The sequence below is a fragment of the Sardina pilchardus genome, chromosome 1 (assembly GCF_963854185.1).
Source record: "Sardina pilchardus chromosome 1, fSarPil1.1, whole genome shotgun sequence".
NCBI classification, from domain to species: domain Eukaryota; kingdom Metazoa; phylum Chordata; class Actinopteri; order Clupeiformes; family Clupeidae; genus Sardina; species Sardina pilchardus.
The window spans coordinates 25,380,880-25,400,647 of record NC_084994.1 but is presented as its reverse complement, the minus strand read 5'-3'; the positions used below and the strand labels follow the sequence as shown (position 1 = coordinate 25,400,647).

Genomic DNA, 19,768 nt, shown 5'->3' with positions numbered 1-19,768 from the left:
TCGATGCTCAGTCCTCCAGGCTCGTTCCCACTGATCTATAACTAACACTGGATAGACTATCCCATTGCCGCCCCATGCATCATTCTTTATCTAGATCAGTGGGAACGAGGAAGGAAGGGAGGATAGATAAAAAGACAAATTAGAGGCACCTCTGGTATCAAGTCAGTGTTTTAATATAAATACTGTATATATTTACTGTATACATTTTTGACCCAAGACTACTCGGCCCCCGATTGGGTTGAATTTGTGTCTTTTCATATAACAAAATGACAACAACTTAGCCTACAATCAAAGCAATACTTTACAACTTTACTTTACTTTACAACTTACACAACTTAACAAATGAAATGTGCCTGGTAAAATGAGGCCTCATCTACACGAGAACTAACCGTTTTAAAAACAGTAATTTTCCTTTGTGTATTCAAAATGTTTCATGTTCACATTACGTTGTTTCCAAAAGTGTCATCCAGACAGTAATGCTAGATGTGCATATGTCTTAGGTAAAATGAGTAGGGAAACTCCTCTCCAAGATTGGGCTATGTTTTTTTTTCATAATAGTTGGACATCAATTAGCCAATGACACATCTGAACGCCCCAGCATTTACTGTAACTGTTTATTTCACTCATAATGTGTCTTGTAACACGTCAAAAGACCTAACAGACATGTTGAAAAAGGTCAACTTTTCAAATTAAAGAGAGAGCAGCCGCACACTCTGATCTCTTAACATATTTATAAAAGGCCGACTTCTCGGCAAACAGCCAATCAAGATTACAAAGGCTACAAACGTCTGTCTTAATTAAAAACACAGTGATCAACGTGTGACTACTCTAGGGTGTGCATTCCTCCCCTTCCCTTTTTTTTTCAAAACTTTCAATTTTAAACAAAAGGTTTCCATCAAAAACACTTTATGTTAAATACTGCAAAAACAATACTGAAACCTTTTTGGTAGCCTACACCAGCTAACATTTTTTTTTTTTTTAAGTTTTTTTTTTTTTATAACAGCCTGGTCCCTTCCGATCAGCGTCATCATCCCCCATCCTCAAATATCATAATCAGTATCAGTTGAAAAAATCCTACATCGGCCGGGCCTCACTCCCATGTCTAGACTTTGGCCTTTCAAGGCAAAGCTTTCGTTGTTACATTTCCGACGGAGGACAGCTCTGATCTCGGATGGCGAGGTTCCCGGAAAGTGTCCAATAACAGCATCTGTAAGTGTTAAACAAACAAAAATAAAACAAACAAGCAAACAAACAAGCAAACAATCAAGCAAGCAAACAAACAAAACAACAATTAAATAAAGATGTCTCTTATCTGACTAGCGTCTGTGTTACAAATGAACCCTGTAGTCTGGTTGTACACACACTCCACATACCAATAATGGCATTCACTTTAGTGGGGTCCAGAGGGCTTTTGTTGGTTTTTCGTCCCGTCAGACTACACTTTGCTAAGGTGTCTCTTCCAAATATAACCACCGCCAACTCCTGCGCGAAAAGGCTCATTTTCGACCGAGACAGACGGTCATACATTCTCTTTGGGATAGACAGACCTCCAGGCAGCTGGACCTAAGGGAACATTACATACACAGCACAAGAAATAACATTAATACAAATACAGTAGATAGATAGATAGATAGATAGATAGATAGATAGATAGATAGATAGATAGATATATAGATAGAAAGATAGATAGAAAGATAGATAGATACTTTATTGATCCCCAAGGTTGAAATTAAAGGAACATGAACATTAAAGAGTGAAGAGTAAAGGTGAAGTAAAATTATCGCTCGACTTTAAACACTAGTATGGACGGACATATTTCACCATTTCTCTTGTAGGAGTGGAGGCTGGGGGTTCGCTAAAAGATGTGTCCAGTGGTAACACGGGTGAGGCTGACGGTATCTTCATGGCTGTGACCAGGTCTTTCAGTGTCTTCACAAAACTGGGCCACTCTGCAAAGGCAAATGAGTAGCAAATTAGTTGTTTTAAGGGCGGCCGCTCAAGCTTGAAGTATCCCGCAAATATTCATCAATGTCCCAGTACACCACAGACCACAGAAATGGGTCATTCCACCTCAATTCAACAAATGCCTTCTGCTTGACCATCTCGGATTTGCTTCAAAATTTGACCACCTAAAGAGTAACCATTTAAACTAAGTCAAAATATTAGCTTAAATATTAGCTTTAATATTCATACCTCACTTACCTAATGTATTACCTAATACATCCAGAGAAAAACATTTTTGAACATGGTACCCCCCTTCTGATTTTTGGCACATTTGTGCCCTTATCTAAATCTGCAGCAAAGTTCAGATGTCATTATCTCAAAAAGTGTTCAAGCTAAAGACTTCAAACTTTCTGTGAATAGTGATTGCTAAAATGTTTTTCTCTGGATAACTTAGTTATATCAAGCTAATATTTTGGCTAAGTTAGTTTAAATGGTTACACTCTTCAGATGGTAAAAGCAGTGCAAATCATATTCCGTCATAGCAGTCCAATCAGATTCCGCCATAGCAGTCAAAACAGATTCCTGAAAACACTCATTTAAATGACGGGCAAGAAGCACAATCTAGCATTCTGGGTTTTGCTAGTGATATTAAATGATCAATTCTGAAAGGGATAGTTCTGCCCTTTGATTGCACTATGTACAGATAGTACTGTACCATGCCCTTTCGTTGTGTTACTTTAAATCAATTTCAGTTTGACTCCGCTATTTACAGTAATTTCCTGAGTATTAGCCGCATTGTGTATAAGCGAGTTTATGCAAGTTAAAAGAAACAAAACCATATTAACTGTCCCTGCGTATTAACCTCATAGCTGAAGAAATTTAGCAAAATCAACATGTAAGTCGTGGCTAATAGTCGGGAAATTACGGTAAGCGAGAGCTCAGCATTCCACTATGAACATAGTATACGACTACGTATACATGTACATACTGTACATACATAGGCCTACACACACACACACATACATACATACATATACACACATATATATATACACATACAAACAGACTTGATCAAAATGCCAACCGCTACAGTATCTTTGATGACTTCATAGCTCATACTGTTACAAAACAACACACCTCCCAAACAAACCAACATGCGGTTTCACACCTTTGAAAGCTGTGACAATATCATCGTTTAGCGTAGCTTTTTTACTCGGTGGCAGCATCACGATCTCTTCACTCTCGTCTTCACTTCTATCGCTGACTGGATCTATCAGGGTCTGGAAACAAAACAAAATATTTTTTTTGCACGTAGAACCCAATATTTTCTACTGCAGTGGAATCACAGAGGCCATTGTAAAGCATACACTGCTCACAAAAAGTCAAGGATATTTGGCTTTGGGGTGACATTTCAAAATTAACATAAAATCCACTATAACCTTTACCGGTGAACTTAACGTGACCTTTTGACCTTTTGACCTTGAATGTGCATGTCCAACAGTTCAATGTTTCAGCACTTGCTGTACTGAAACATATACTGTACATCTCACCCGAATGCCAGATATCCCTAACTTTTTCTGTGAGTAGTGTAATTCACTGTTAAATACAAAATGACACTCATTTTGTGCGAGACAGATACAGATACATGTTGGAGGCAGTGGCTTTGCCTACTCCTGGAGTACTAAACTAGCCTGGCACCCCCCTGCCTACATACTTCCGCTTAAGGCAGGTTTAGACTTGCTGCAGACAGCGCGTTCGTGTTCGTATCATGGCTGCCTGGCGTATTTTGCGGTTGTTTGGTGCGTTGGTCGTGCACGTCGTCGCAAGCGAACATGACGCGTCCGCGAGATGCAATACTGATAAGAAAGTAGGGGGCGATCACTCCAAAAAAAGGTGACTGCAAGATGCATTATCGACATCGAAGCTGGGGGCAATCATGAGAGTAAACAATGGCACATGGCCACATCCACATCTGATGTTACTATAGTCTCCCCCTAGTGAAGACCTCCAGTTGGGTGCATAATGCTGCAGCGAGTCTGTACACAGGACACAGCAGGTCGCACACGGGCGCATACGCTTACGCTTGGTCTAACAACAAGTATTATCCCAGCCTTACTCCGGCAAGTGCATCTCCGCCCAATCAGCGAACAGAGGGCGTTCCCAAGAGCGGTTACATTTAAGTTTCAAGCCTGTCGTTATCATAGTGGTTACCCGTGGTTATCATACGTCATTACTAAACGTTAGCGATCGAACTCCAATGAATTCAAACGTTTGTCAATGGAGCTAGGCCAGACTCTCTGCGAAGAAGAACCCTTTTCAGACACGAACATGGGAAGAAAGAATAAAAGGCTGCACTGTAAACATACATGATTATCCGATATTTGTTTTATTATATGAGATTTATATCCTCCATTTGCACTGGGAATATAGCCTGGGTGTTCCCATACGGCCTTGCGCGGTGATTTCTTTCACACTGCTTAGGCAGTCTGGAAACTAACGCCTCCATCTTCGCCTGATGTTGGTGGCCAATCACAGAACAGGGGAGAAAGCAAGACCATGATGAGCTATGCAGAGACGCATTTGATAGACATCCGTGGCGCCCAATGAACGGATCTGGGCATTTTTTTCAAATACGAGAAAATGAACGTCTGGTTGCCAGATCACGTCTCATTTGAGAAGTGGTAGGCGCTCGCCAGGCTACCGGGAATAGATGAAATGAAAGAAAACGCTTACCACACTTGCTGAGTGGCTGTATAGAGGAGTCTCCATCAGTAGCCTTTTCCGAGATTTGATTGCACTCTGTACTGCAGCGGACTCTGAAAAACATACATACAGTACGAGATGGATGTCACTGCTAACTAATAATAAAAAACTATATGGATTTCCATGTGTGCAAAACACACATTTTTTTTTCACACCCAAGAATACGGTGCTACACAGCGTTCAACTCTTCATCTGACAATCATACAGAATTGCATGCAATGAGTAATCAACTGCTTTCATTTATATATTGGTCTACTCGAATGATTAACGCCAATTTATTAGATCTCCAGGTTGGCTACATCACAGTTCTGAAGATTATTATACATTAAATGGCCATGACTTCATATAGGTCATAGATAATAACAAGTTATCATATTCTAATTATTCAAAACCATACAAATAAATAATAAAATTAACCACTAATCATACTTTCAACTTATAAATCAAAAATAACTTTAATATGTGATGACTCACCATTAAGGGTTTTTTTTTTATTAAAAAGTAATTTCAAAACTCAAACACAGTTTACAATGATTAAATAAATCATTGTAAACTGTGTTTGAGTTTTGAAATTACTTTAACCATCATTTTCATATCGATCCTGTACAGGGTTTCTGCATCTTTTCAATTGAACACATTTCAAGATCTTTTAAAGAGCATTATTAAGACCTGTATTAAATCTAAGACCTACGTGAAATACGAAAAAGTATGTAAGAGTCCCAGAGCGGCTTTCAAAATAGTAGTTGTAGTTTTATTGCAGCATACTAACACCTGGATCTACAACACACAGAATACATAATAAAAAAAATTACATATTGAGGACTAAACAACTAAATATAAAGATCTAGTATGCAATATCTGGTCTTTTTACGGCCTGAAATGAATATTATTACATGTTAGACTTTATAAGACCAGCAGAAATCCTACTATAACATGGTGAACAAAATTCTACATGGAAAACTGATTTCATAGCAGCTGTCAACAGGCAAACCCACAGAGCTCTTCTATATAAATCCAGTGATGTATACAGACATGGTGAAAAAAAGAGAGTATAAAAAAAAAAAATCACAATAGGGGACAAAAAAATATATATATACATGTACACCCTCTCACACACACACACACACACCCTCTCTCACTCACTCACTCACACACACACACACACACACACACACACACACACACGCACACGTTAACATTTAGGGCCTCATTGTCCTCTAATCTTCCCGATATCTAGCAGGTGGTTGGATTCTTTCATAACGGTGATGAGGCTGGCGTTGGGCTCCACCCCACACTGGGCCATGCACAGGGACGCAAACCTCTGCAGGCTGTCCCCTCTCCTGTACGCCGCCCTCATGACGCCGAACAGCTCCGGGTTGACCGCTGCCAGCTCCGCAATCGGCGCCTGGCTGACGATGGTGTTCCGGTCCACCTTCATCCTCGTGTAGGCGTCTGTCTTCGTGTAGCCGCCCTTAACGAGCTTGAGGACCTTGTTGTATCTCAAGATGGAGTCTTCGGGAGTTCTAACTGAAATGAAACGCAGATAGTGAGCATGTGTGCGCATCCACAAATGTGGAAAGATTATACGACAAACGCACACTGAGGTATGATCTGATGAATGCTCTATAGGCCAAAACATCATTAACTAATAAACGTTTTTCACTTGGAGCCAGAATGTGTGGCATTTTCCGACCACTGACAGACACACGAGTGTCTTAATTTCAAGTGGGAAGTATAACTAAATCCAACTTAAAAACGAGGCAGAAGACCTACTTATTTCATATCAGGAGTACCGTAATTTCCCAACTACCGTATTTTCCGGAGTATAAATCGCACCGGAGTATAAGTCGCACCAGTCAAAAAATGCCTCATGAAGAGGAAAATGCCATATATAAGTCGCACCTGCCTTTAAGTCGCAGGGCCAGCCAAACTATGAAAAAAAGTGCGACTTATAGTCCGGAAAATATGGTACTAGCCACACAGCTTATATACTGATTTTGCTCCATTTCTTCAGGGATGAGGTTAATATACAGTATGGGGACAGTAAATAAGGTATTATGTTTTTTTTTCTTCTTTTAACTTAACATAACACTGTCCTGCGGCGTATACCCCATACAGCTAAAAGACAAGAAATTACTGTAATATCCTAAGCACAAACATAAGCGGATCAGCCCACACACTACATAATAGCATTGAGTTCACGCATAAGACTCTATGGACTTCTGATGGCGGAACACCCGAGGGTAGATATGACGCACTGATCATATCTCAGCCTTGTCATTCGGTCCGCTGGAACTGGGTTTAGGTGCCCAACTCCACTTCTGCCATTGTTGTTTTGAACAAGCAGACTAAATAATTTAGTCAATCACGGCTTTCTCTCTCTCTCTCTCTCTCTCTCTCTCTCTCTCTGTGTGTGTGTGTGTGTCTGCCATTGTTGTTCTGAACAAGCAGACTAAATCATTTTGTGCTCATGTGTCTACTCAGTTAAATTACGGTGCAACTGTAGATAATGTTTCCTAGCTTTAGACGGACACCCATCATTATTACTTCAAATAAATTATTCAAACAGGATACATGTTTGGATTAGGTAATGTGGTATTATTTAAGCACACTATAAATCTATAGCTTAAGTTAATCAAACAAACTCTCTGATGTCTCAGAACCTACATATTGCATTCCAATGTAGCTTAAAGGTTTGTACTAATTTGTAAGTTGTTTTGGAAAGTGTCCTCTAAGTGAATAAATGCAAACTACTGTACACAACGTGTTTTATTACCTCTTCTGTCCTTCTTCTTTTTCTTTGGCAAGGGCTCAAACTCTGATGTTTCTCCAGCCGAGTCTGAAGACATATCGGAGACGGTGTTGTGTGATGTTTCACCAACATCAGCTTTCAATTTTAGGGCTGTCACAAAAAAAGAACAACAACAAATAAACAAACAAGCAAAATACAACTCAAATATATCTACTGGGCTATGCTCAATAATAATAAAAATAATAATAAATGGTTGGCAACCCCGGCGATCCGGGTTGGATTCCCGCCCCGTGGTCCTTTCTGGATCCCACCCCTACTCTCTCTCCCATTCACTTCCTGTCACTCTCCACTGTCTCTGTCATTAAAGGCATAAAAAGCCCCCAAAAAATATACTTAAAAAAAAAAAAAATGTCTGGCATCAAAACTGTAAACGACTAAATGAAAACAGAAATGTATACAATTCTTGGATTAGAAACATAATCAATTTAACAGACATGCACTTCATCAGATTTGCAAAGTCAGGCTTCAGAAAGTAAAGGTCCTGCCATGTATTGGTTCTACCTGTTGGCTTAACACATATGATTTCACCGGCTGCTGCGCGGCAGACGTTTCCAAAAACAATGGAGTTCCCATTTGTTTATTGTCGCGGCGCACCGCGTAAGTGTCCGGTGGGCGCCGGGCTTTAGAATTGTGCTAAAGAATCAACTGAATAAAAGAATGATTGGAACTAAAATATGGCAGTGTCACTAATGTGCATGATATGGGTCATGTCTGTCTTATGTGCCCAGACAAATAAAGTGTTTCCGGACTTTTTACTCTCTGAAGCCGGACTTTTACACCTCTGCGCTTTATCATGTGGCTGGGAACTTACCGCCCTCCAGTCCTTCACGAAGGAAATTTCTCTCTTCGGTCAAAGACTCCACTTTCCCCTCTAGATTCAGGATCTTCCCCTTCAGAATCTCAACCGTTTGTTTGGCACTGTGGACAGTCTGGGCCTCCTCTAGATCAGATCAAAAGGAGAAATGTGCAGCTGTGAAGATTATCGGAAAATGGTTGAATGACCCAAGTGAATTGTAGATACATTGTAGCTTCTGATTGCTTTTGATTAACTGACAGTTAACAATATGACATTTAAAATGATTCACTTAAACACAAACAAAGTGTCCCTCACTGGAATTTTTAAAGCTTAATTGGTTTAAAGGGGCACTATTATGCTTTTTTGCTTTTTCCTTGTCCTATTGTGGATAAGTTACTAAAGAAGTGACTAGTTATGCTCACTGACTGTTCAGAAAAGAAAAAAAAAAACAGAAATATCAGGACTAAATAAATTCTACGATTTAAATCATACATTCAGTTTTCACTTCCTTTTCCCCCCAAAAAATGTTTCAGTTTTAGCTAAGTGACGGTGGGTTTGGATGTTTTCGTCTGCACATGGACACCATGTATGTAAACCCACCTTCTTCCTCAGCACTTGAACACGCTTCCGGGCTGGACTCTCGGAGATAGTGTGGTTATTGAGTGGAAGAAGGTCGACATCACACACATAAATGACACGACTACAATCTCCCTGTGATCTGCTTCTATCACTTGTGGTGGCGCTGCACACGGGTCTAACACTGACTTCTCATGACTTGCCATGACAAATGCCCCAAGCCCAGAGTCTTCACACGTTCCTGGTTACTGCTTTTATGTCCAGTCCTGTTCATCGGACACCCTCCCCATCTCTTTCTCTCCCACTCACTTTCTGTCAATCTTCACTGTCCTATCGAAATGAAGGCAAAAAGTACAAAAAAAACCCAATATACTTTTAAAAGATCTACAGCTTGCTCCCATTGAGGAATATGCTTGGACCCCAATGACCACTTCCAGCCATTTTAATTACAATGTACAACGGTATCGATTTTTTAAACAAAAAAGTGCTTGTTTCATGGGCTAATTTGATGATTTGTACTTTAACCATGTATTTTCAATTCATCTCAAGATCATCTGTAGGCTGGGTGAACCCTGTCTGACCTGCCGGCGAATTTGGATATCGCCCGGCAGCTCAGGCTGGAAACCTGCACATCTATCTCCTCTGTTCCCTGCCAGAACCTTTGGCTCCAATCACAAACTAGCTTATCCAAAAGATGCACCGGATCGTTGGTCTGATTGGTTGAAGGACTATCCAAGCGTACGGAGTCATGATTTGAACGATGCAAATAGAGTTCGATAGTCCCGGGCTCCTCAGAGAGAGCCCGCCTCTCGTGCAGTAGAAATAAAGCGCAGACTCCCCATACTAATGTTCAATCTTTTTTTTTTTTTTTTTTTTTTTTTTTAAGTATATTTTTTTGGGACTTTTTATGCCTTTAATGATAAGAGACAGTGGAGAATCGACAGGAAGTGAATGGGAGAGAGAGCAAGGGTAGGATCCGGAAAGGACCACTGGGCGGGAATCGAACCCAGGTTGCCGGGCGTACGGTGCAGGTGCCCCAGCCAGTTGTGCCACAGCTGGGGCCCTAATGTTCAATCTTAAAAGATTGAGCTTAGTATGGTGATAGCTAGACTAGATCATCTGACGAAAAGCTCAGATCACTGTTCCCTAGCTGCGATTAGGAATTCGGCTGATTTGCTTTCAGTGTTACAGAGTGACTCGCACTGTGTGAGCAAAAACAACAGTGTTTTCAGTAAACACTGACTTCTTATAATGAATGAAAGTCGCTCCTAAAAAGCTTCACACATCAAATTTGAACATACACCAGTGACTTAAAGCCACAAATACATGCACTGTTCGGTTTTTAAGTCCGACGTTACGGGCCCAACAACTATTTTGTGAAAAGACATTTATTAGCGCAACCAGACGGTTTTTGCGACTTGTAAACTTTGTCATCACCACCTGCGTTATAGCGGTTTTAAAACAAAATCGCTAAACTTTAACAAAGTAATCACTTCGCTGTGCAGCCAGATGATATATTAATGGGTAACGTCCAGGCTTCCACGCAAAATAGGATTTGATTAGATTGAGGCAACAAGTCAGTATAAGATGACAATTTTCTTAAAGGCTAGTCAGAACAGCGGAAAATACTAGTTTATTTTACCGTCTATGGAGAATTACATGCGAGTCTGAAAGCCGTTGGACCCGGAAAGATATTTATTATCCCATTATTACATCATCACTTAAAAACCGAATAGAGAGCGTCTCTTTCATTCTTGTGGTCCACTTACCTGCATGGCTGTATTCAAAGGCTCCGTCCCATTGGCTGTTGTTCTCCATCTCCACCTTCACCGCCTCCTCAGGGCCCCGCCCCTCCTCAGGGCCCCGCCCCTCGAGTCCTCCGGCTTCCCCTTCGTCCATTTCCCCTTCCTGCTCCTCCTGCTTGACCCCCGCAACAGCCACGTCGGTTGTCCTTCCACAGTCAGAGATGAGTTTCAGAAGGGTGCGCTCCTGCGTGGAACTCTGGGAAATGTAGTCCGAACACGTGGGCCCAGTTTCAGTGGGGTGAGGGGCGTGACAGGACATGTTATCAGGTGCCTATGAGAGAGAACAAGGGATATAAAGGGAAAGGGAAAGAGCAATGAAAGAATGATCTCAACAACGTGCAATATAGTTTACAGTTTAAAAACGAATGGCCGATTCAGCCCAGCAGTGTAGCAATTGCGTATCTGTTCCGTGGCTAACGCGTAGCATTTCATGTGAGCATTCATACGAGAAGCGTCTCTGATGCGTGTCCGGGCAGCTATTTCGGACCAACAAGATCAGGCGATCTCGTTGAATAGGAGAACACACAGCCCTTAAAGGAACATGGTGTGAATTCACATTTAAACCTGACTATGGGAAAATGAAAATCACTCAAGCCACAGTGTTCTTCACAGTTCATTGGTTGCGGTTGGAAACTAGGACTAAAAGATCAAGTAGTTGTTCAGTCTGCATTTGATGATGATCAGCCCCTGTTCAGCTGGTGAGCAATTATGATATATGAGGGGCATTGCAGGTCAATTATTACAGGTATTTGTATAATATGCTTCCATATTTGCAAAACTATATAAACACATGCAATTTCCATAACAAAAGGGAAAGTGCCTCTCAACATGTCTCCTCGATCCTCGATGCTCTGCCCTGCAGGCTTGTTCTCACTGATCTATAACTAGCACTGGATAGACTATCCCATTGTTGCCGCCCCATCATTCTTTATGTAGATCAGTGAGGACGAGGACCAAGGAAGGTAGCAGGGGCGTCACTAGGCATGTTTTACTGGGGCACGTGCCCCAGTAAAAATAATTTGTGCCCCAGTACAAAGTGCTGCTGTCAATGTCTTACATGTACACAAACGACACAGTGCCCCAGTAAACCTTAATTCCTAGTGACACCCCTGGAAGGAAGGGAGGATGTATAAAAGACGAATGAGAGGCACCCCCGGTGTCTGAATTCTGATTGTCTGGGAGGACACTGGTAGGCTCTGGACCTGAGTTGCGTTTAAAGAGGAGCGGGTTGCTGGCTTCTTGTTGGGTGTGGCGACTAGTCGATGTTTGTGAGCGTGGGACGTCCGCAGCTGTGTGCGCAGGGCCTTGATCTCGTCCTGCAGACCGGTGATGATCTGCGTCACACTCCGCAGGGCACGGATCGTCTGCAAAGGACACAAACGCAAGCAAACACAAATAAATGACAATTGACATTGCTCATAGACACCTGCAGGGGCATAGACAGACTACCGATGAATCATCTTGCTCACATGCCATCCGAGTTTCCAAAAAGGAATAACTGCTGCAAAAACATGAACAAACTTAAGACTAGCCTGCATAACCTAAAATAGATTAGAAAATATATTCACAGTTTCTAATATCAAATGTAAAAGTCATCACTCAATAGAAATAGCAGCCTAAACCCCATCACGCACATCCAGAAAGATAACCACTTCATGCAAGGAATCGTCTCCTTGCAGTAAATCTACTACATAATTCTCACATAATAATTTCGAAACAACAAGCATCCACGAAGTGAAGGTACTTTAGTCCTTATGAGCGTACCTCATTGGCGTCCACCAACTGGTTCTCCTTCTCATTCAGCTTGTTCTGCAGTTCCTGAAGCTGCAGTTTCAAGAGTCTGTTTGCCACATCGTGTTCGCTCAGCGCCCGCTGTGACTCCAGCTCTCTCTCTTTTATTTTCGACATCAGCGTTTGCAGGGCATAGTCAACGTCACTCTATAAGCACAAACAAGAAAAAAAAGTGCATGTATCAAAGCAGAGGTCTCAGTCTCGGTTTGTTCGTAAACTGTAACTTAGCCTACTCTCTCTCTCTTGCATGCATGCACGCGAGTCAACGTTACATTATGGTAAGGAAAAGGACTACAGCAGTCAGTTCAGACAACTACACAGGGGCATTATAGCCTAACTGTTCAATCAAAATAGAAACGTTTACTTACGGGCGCCATAATGACTACGTTTTGCTGTATTGTTGTTGTTGTTGTCGGTTGATTCTGTATCAAATTCTGTCAGGGAATGCAGCTTCCTGTGTAGCCAGAGAATATTTTTTCAATATGGCCGCGATTTATATTTTGCTTCAAAATAAGAGTGGAGACTGATTCCGTTTTTCAAAATAAAAGTTCATTTAGTGTTTCTTTGGGGAAAAAACACAGCCATTTAATAATAATAATAATAATAACTAAATAAATATCCAGCGACTCACTAGCCTACATATTAGAATAAAACCAAAACAAAGAGGATTCCAAATCTGGTGTTTGAACTATTTATTTTACAAGCCATAATAATGTCCCACAGTGCCACATGATTGATGAACGTCAACAGTCTCAATTGGATGAAAGTGGGTCCTATTGCACTGAACTCAAAACCTCCATTGTGCTAAACCATGTTCTGTCTCCATAGATGCAACATTATACTCACTTCACTATCCACTTTTTTTTTATGAAGTTATTTTCTGGTAACAGAAAAGCTGTAGGCTATATCACCACTAGAGAGCAGTATGTCAACATACAGTAGTGCCCTATATGTGGCACTAACATACAGTACGTCTTTGAATGGAAGGGGAAACAAAAAGATCAAAAGGCTATCAATGGTTCCCATAATTGATGCACAACCACACTAACTTTTTTTTAGTTCAGAGAAGGCACACATTGTGTTATGAAAGGAATGGCTGTTTATTAAATGGAACTCCACTGCAACTGGTGTTAAGTTATAAGTGATGTAGCAGCCTGTTTGTCCACAACAAATTTCCCTTGGGACATAATAAAGTAATCTTAACGGGTTTCAGGATGTTGAGCTGCATATGACATTTAGGTTAGAGAAATTGGGTAATGAATGAACTCGTCACATGTATTCAGTCGAAAAAGGTTCTCTGCAGGCATGCATATGTGCATTCCAATAGCACAGAGAAAGTGTGTTTTTAACATAAAGTCAAGATGGTTTCCTCACATTCTGTTGCTATTTTGAGGACATTTTTGGATATTTAAAAAAAAAAAAAATACCACATAGCACCTTTAAGTAAGTGTGTGTGTGTGTGTGTGTGTGTGTGTGTGTGTGTGTGTGTGTGTGTGTGTGTGTGTTAGTGTGTGTGTGTGTGTGTGTGTGTGTGTGTGTGTGTGTGTGTGTGTGAAATGGAGAAAGGACAACAGAGGAAAGATGATGCTATAGCCGTGACAAGACAAGAAACACACAGTGAGAGAGAAAGAGAGAGAGAGAGAGAGAGACAGAGAGAGACAGAGAGACAGAGAGAAACAGGAGTGTGTGGCTCTCCTCTCCTGCAGGATTAGGAGGTCATGTGATCTGGCACAGGGACACTGAGGAGTCATAATATCCAAACCTAAATCCAGGGTAGAGGGGTTCACTAAATGTGGAGTGGAACGTGTGCAGGTGGGTGAGTGTGTCAGAGGAAACACTGTAGAAGGACAGAATGTCTGCTGGCCAGTTCAGGTACACTCCTACTCTGCTGGAGTGGGAGGAGGGGTCAGGTATGGCAATCTTATTATTATTGTGCCAGGCAGAGTAACTGTTACCAGAGTATCTCAGTCTCCAGGACTTGTCATTATGTCCAAACCCACAGTCATCACCCTTCCCTTTTCTCTGGATGCTCTTATAGGCCACTGCTACTTCGGCCCCATCACCTCTCCACTCAGCCTCCCAGTAGGAGCATCCAGACAGACCCTCTCTACACAGCACCTGATAACAGTAGTCAAATCTCTCTGGGTGGTCAGGATACGGCTGCTCCTCCCTCACATATGTCACCTCTCTGTTCCCCTCAGAGAGAGAGAGAATTCTGTGTGCTGTGTTTGGGTCCAGTGTGAGTTCACAGGCATCTGCAGAGAAGAGAGAGGAGAGAGGAGACAACATCCTCATCAGAACATGGGGTAGGAAAGGACACACACGCACACGCACATGCACACACACACACACACACACACACACACACACACACACACACACACACTAGAGCTGCACAATTCGGGGAAAATATCTCATTGCGATTTTTCTGACAGATTTTGCAAATACGATTTTCGATATGATTTTTGAGGGTCAATAAATTGATTCAGTTGAGTATTCCAATTTTCTCTTTAATTTGTGCACAAGAGGCACAGCCCTCAACCGATTATGAAGCTCAGCAATCAGAATTCCTGTGCCCCTCTCACAGGACGCATGCCCACCAATCAGAAGTGGCGTACCGTAGTCAAGGACGATGAAATGAGTGTAGCAGTCAGAAATGTGACAAACGCACAGTACTCAGTGACCTCAGAGATTTGTGTGGAAAATCGCCTGAATTTCAGGAAAATTAAAATAACTCACATTTTCTCAGTCCTGGTTTAATCCTGCACTCTCCTCCATGGTCACACCTTAGGAGGGATAAGAGAAGAAAATACAGAATTGACACAAAACTGAGTACTGTGTGAACTGAGAGAATACTTCTGTACTGTACTGTATATCAGAGTCTGTATATCAACTTATCAGGCAGGATATTTCTCAGGAAAGAAGTGAAAGTAAAGTGACAAGTGACTGGGATTTATTGTGTTAGTGTGTGTATATCCAAAGCGACACAGACTCGAATCCATCCCAGTTCCTCCAAATTGTGTCCTGCCGACAATCTCAGTGTTTCAGCCTATACTGATGGCCCGGTCAACAGCCTGCTCCACCCTCTATTTGCGACCTGTTCTGACCGGGGCATGGATTTGACGAGTCCCTCAGTTCTAGAAGGATCCGGGCCGTCTGTTGTCCAGCTGGATCACCGAGTGGTAGCTGAAGATGTGATACACTCACCTCAAAATCTGTAGATTACAGTTGGGATCATCCCGTCTGTCTGTGAGCTCTCTGACACCCGAGTCTCCTGGCTGATTGTAGCTCAGATCCAGCTGTTTCAGGTAGGAGGGGTTTGATTTGAGGGCAGAGGACAAGAGAGAACAGCCCTCGTGTGTGATGAGACAACCAGAAAGTCTGAAACAAGAGATGTTTTTTTCCTAATTATAAATGGAGGAGATTGTATTGAAGGTAAACTATCCATTTGCACATTCAGCCAGTATGACTGAAAATCCCCAACAATTTATCAATCATGTGCAAACGTTTCCACAGGCACACTGGCATTACAGTGGATCAAGTACTATGTTATTACACTCCTTATTACTGACCTCAGTGTCTCCAACTTGCACTGTGGATCTCTTAGTCCCACACAGAGCAGCTCCACTCCTTCATCATGCAGGTCATTGTCACTCATGTCCAGTTCTCTCAGATGGGAAGGTGCACTTTGCAGCACGGATGCCATAATTTCACAGCTTGATTTAGAGAGGTGGCACAGATTGAGCCTGTTTCAAAAGAGAGTGGAAGGTCAGTCTTTGAACACTGGACATTTTCAGGGCTAATGAGCTAATTAACCAAGTTAATTCCAAATCGTATACAGGCAGCCAACAATGCCACAATATGTGTGCACACAAACCTTAAACTTGTCAGCATACAGTTGGGGCTACTAAGTCCTGCAGTGAGACATTGAAATCCAAACTCGTGCAGGTCATTGTGACTCAGGTCCAGTTCCTTTAGGGAGATTGCGGACTGCACAGCAGGGGCAGCAACTTTACAGGATTTATCTGTGAGCTTAGAGCCAGCAAGGCTTCATAGAGTGAGAGGGCAAGAGACAGAACAAAATATGGCATGAATATAAACAAATAGTACACTGTTAAAAATGTTACAGGACACCTAATTGGATAAATTATAGGACAAGAGAAGAAGCAGATTGTAGGATTAGAACAAAATAAACATGATAAACAAAGAAGGGTCAAGGGTCATTCCTTGGTAGAACTGGTCCAGGGTTCCTCAAATCACACACTGGATCAGGATCACACTATAGCCAATCTGCAGGAGGGTTCCTCAAATCACACACTGGAACACACTATAGCCAGTCTGCAGGTCCAGGGTTCCTCAAATCACCCACTGGAACACACTATAGCCAATCTGCAGGAGGGTTCCTCAAACCACACACTGGAACACACTATACTGTAGCCAGTCTGCAGGTCCAGGGTTCCTCAAATCACACACTGGAACACACTATAGCCAATCTGCAGGTCCAGGGTTCCTCAAATCACACACTGGAACACACTATAGCCAGTCTGCAGGTCCAGGGTTCCTCAAATCACACACTGGAACACACTATAGCCAGTCTGCAGGAGGGTTCCTCAAACCACACACTGGAACACACTATAGCCAGTCTGCAGGTCCAGGGTTCCTCAAATCACACACTGGAACACACTATAGCCAGTCTGCAGGTCCAGGGTTCCTCAAATCACACACTGGAACACACTATAGCCAGGGCGCAGGTCCAGGGTTCCTCAAACCACACACTGGAACACACTATAGCCAGTCTGCAGGTCCAGGGTTCCTCAAATCACACACTGGAACACACTATAGCCAGTCTGCAGGTCCAGGGTTCCTCAAATCACCCACTGGAACACACTATAGCCAGTCTGCAGGAGGGTTCCTCAAATCACCCACTGGAACACACTATAGCCAATCTGCAGGAGGCTGCATAAGTGCATAATTGAAAACCATGTCTCCTTGAAATCACACAGTTCAGGATCTCTCCTTGACTTCCTTGATTACCAGCCGAGACAAGCACACAGTTCCAGTAAGATGTGGACCACAATGAGGTACAAGACAGAAGAGCATGTCCAACACAAACGTCATAAGAAAGTCGAGCACAAACCTTAAAGTCTGCAGTTTACAGTTAGGGCTACTGAGTCCGGCAGTGAGAAGATGAGCTCCAGTGTCCTCTGTGAGCTTACAACCGACAAGTCTGCATAGAGTGAGAGGTAAGAATACACCGTTTAAAATAGTATAAGACAAATAATAGGACAAATTGTATTACAAGAAAACAAGCAAATTATGAGATGTTATGTTATGAACAAAGCAAAAGAAACATACAAATAAATTATTGCTTAGCCTCATCATCACTTGTATTTTCTTAAAATGATGGTATGTATTTTAGGATATGTAAATGTAAGGGCTATAAATGAGCATAATACATTGTGAAATTAGATTGTTAGTATGATTAACACAGTTTACTGCTGACAACATGTGTGTGTCAGCTGTTTGCAATATTACTGACCTAAGAGTCTCCAGACAGCAGTTTGGACTCTGTAGAGCAGACAGCAGCTTTTCTCCTGACGTCTGCAGGTCATTTTGACTCAGGTCCAGCTCTCTTAAGGAGGAGTCTGCATACTGCAGAACCGAGGCCACAATCTCACAAGACGTCTCTGTTAGCTTACAGCCAGAAAGTCTATAAGAGAGGGAAGAGAAGACAAAAAAAACGATAAAATGTGTCCCAGAGCTCTTAAAGTCTTCATAGGACTTTAGTAGATGTCTGCATTTAATACCGTAATTTACAAGAAATATTTGATAGCTACACTTCTGGAACGACTTAGTAATAATTTAAAGCACCAATTTAAGTTTAACTTCAAGTTCTGAATTCTTTGAATCTTGGTGCTATCTAGTGAACCAACGCTAGCAAACTATAAACATAACTCGTACAGAGTCTGTGCAAAGAGAGCAGTGAACTCCTGTAAGTAGCCTAAAACAGCACTGTAGCTTTAGGTCTACATTAAATCTACAGTATAGCATGCAACCTGTTAAGTATAAAGTTGTACGTAGAAAGTTACCTCTATGACAACAGGACTACACTTACGATAATTCAGCAGACATTTTTCATGATAAAAATTAACTCACAGAGCCTTTCTGCAACATCTCATGGCTGGAAGCAGTCTCTTGGCACGTTCTGGAGAGGTTTTGTATTTGTTCAGGTCAAACTCATCCAGCACCTCATCAGACATCAGAAGCACATGAGCCAAGGCTGAACAGTGAACCAGTGAGAGCTGTTTCACAGCACCTTTCTCTGCCTTCAGGAAAGCCTGGATTTCATCATGAACAGAGGAGTCGTGCATTTCCACCAAGCAGTGGAATAGATTGATCCACCTCTCGGGTGAGATATTTGGTCTCTGCATCAACTTCAGGTTCTTGATTGTTTTCCTCACACTCTCTGGGCTGTTGTGTGTGTGGCTCAAGAGGCCAAGTAAAAGTCTCTGATTTGACTCCAGACAAATGCCATGAAGGAAACGAACAAACAAATCAAGGTGTCCATTCTTGCTTTCCAGTGCTTTGTTCACTGCATTCTTCAGCAGCTCATCTAGGGGTACATTGGGCAAAGACCTGGACCTTCTACTAAGAAATGGTTTCAAGACCTCCATGTTCTTACTCAAGTAGGAGGCAAACAAATGAAGAGCAGCAAGAAACTCCTGGATGCTCAGATGCACAAAGCAGTAGACATTCTTCTGGTGAAACACACATTCTTCCCTAAAGATCTCAGTGCACATGCCAGAGAACATTGACGCTTCACTGACATCAATACCACACTCTCTTAGGTCTTCCTCATAGAACATGAGATTGCCATTCTCTAGATGCTTGTAAGCAAGCTCCGCCAGTTTCAATATGACACCCTTATGAGATTCCAGGAGCTTCTGTCTATCTGTCTCACTTTCCTCTTGATACTTCTGGTTCTTCCTGGTGGTCTGGATGAGCAGGAAGTGTATGAACATCTCAGTCAGAGTTTTAGGGGCTTCCTTCCCATCATCTTGTTCCAGTATCTGCTGAAGGACAGTGGCTGAGATCCAACAGAAGACTGGCATGTGGCACATAATGTGAAGACTCCTGGATGCCTTAATGTGCGAGATGATTCTGTTGGCTTGATTCTGGTCACTGATCCTCTTCCTGAAGTACTCTTCCTTCTGTGGGTCATTGAACCCTCGTACTTCTGTCACCTGACTAATGCATTGAGAAGGGATCTGACTGGCTGCT

At 42.1% G+C, this 19,768-nt stretch overlaps 2 protein-coding genes across 4 annotated transcripts in view; both read right to left on the bottom strand.

The window, feature by feature from the left end:
- Nucleotides 1–289: 289 nt before the first annotated feature.
- Nucleotides 290–13,046, bottom strand: LOC134086544 (uncharacterized). 2 transcript variants are annotated; one of them, XM_062540036.1, is made up of 9 exons: nucleotides 12,856–13,046; nucleotides 12,461–12,634; nucleotides 11,899–12,060; nucleotides 10,661–10,967; nucleotides 4,678–4,760; nucleotides 3,113–3,224; nucleotides 1,822–1,949; nucleotides 1,374–1,563; nucleotides 290–1,207 (listed from the first exon to the last, which is right to left on the bottom strand). In XM_062540036.1, the coding sequence occupies exons 1-9, from the start codon at nucleotides 12,862–12,864 to the stop codon at nucleotides 1,041–1,043; spliced, it is 1,332 nt and encodes a 443-aa protein (XP_062396020.1). In that variant the 5' UTR covers nucleotides 12,865–13,046; the 3' UTR covers nucleotides 290–1,040. The 2 variants fall into 2 exon arrangements, with proteins under 2 accessions (XP_062396020.1, XP_062396021.1); XM_062540037.1 differs by lacking the exons at nucleotides 290–1,207; nucleotides 1,374–1,563; nucleotides 1,822–1,949; nucleotides 3,113–3,224; nucleotides 4,678–4,760 and adding exons at nucleotides 5,434–6,234; nucleotides 7,484–7,609; nucleotides 8,331–8,459.
- A 163-nt stretch (nucleotides 13,047–13,209) lies between these two features.
- LOC134086159 (NLR family CARD domain-containing protein 3-like) overlaps nucleotides 13,210–19,768 on the bottom strand; it is a 10,178-nt gene continuing 3,619 nt past the window's right edge. For both annotated transcript variants that reach the window (XM_062540006.1, XM_062540007.1), the window contains 8 exons: nucleotides 18,644–19,768; nucleotides 18,027–18,197; nucleotides 17,625–17,714; nucleotides 16,365–16,535; nucleotides 16,060–16,233; nucleotides 15,695–15,868; nucleotides 15,227–15,273; nucleotides 13,210–14,742 (listed from right to left, as the gene is read on the bottom strand). The exon at nucleotides 18,644–19,768 is cut by the window's right edge and continues 676 nt beyond it. In XM_062540006.1, the coding sequence (XP_062395990.1) occupies nucleotides 14,204–14,742; nucleotides 15,227–15,273; nucleotides 15,695–15,868; nucleotides 16,060–16,233; nucleotides 16,365–16,535; nucleotides 17,625–17,714; nucleotides 18,027–18,197; nucleotides 18,644–19,768 (2,491 nt within the window). In that variant the 3' untranslated portion in view covers nucleotides 13,210–14,203. The remainder of the gene's footprint in view (nucleotides 14,743–15,226; nucleotides 15,274–15,694; nucleotides 15,869–16,059; nucleotides 16,234–16,364; nucleotides 16,536–17,624; nucleotides 17,715–18,026; nucleotides 18,198–18,643) is intronic.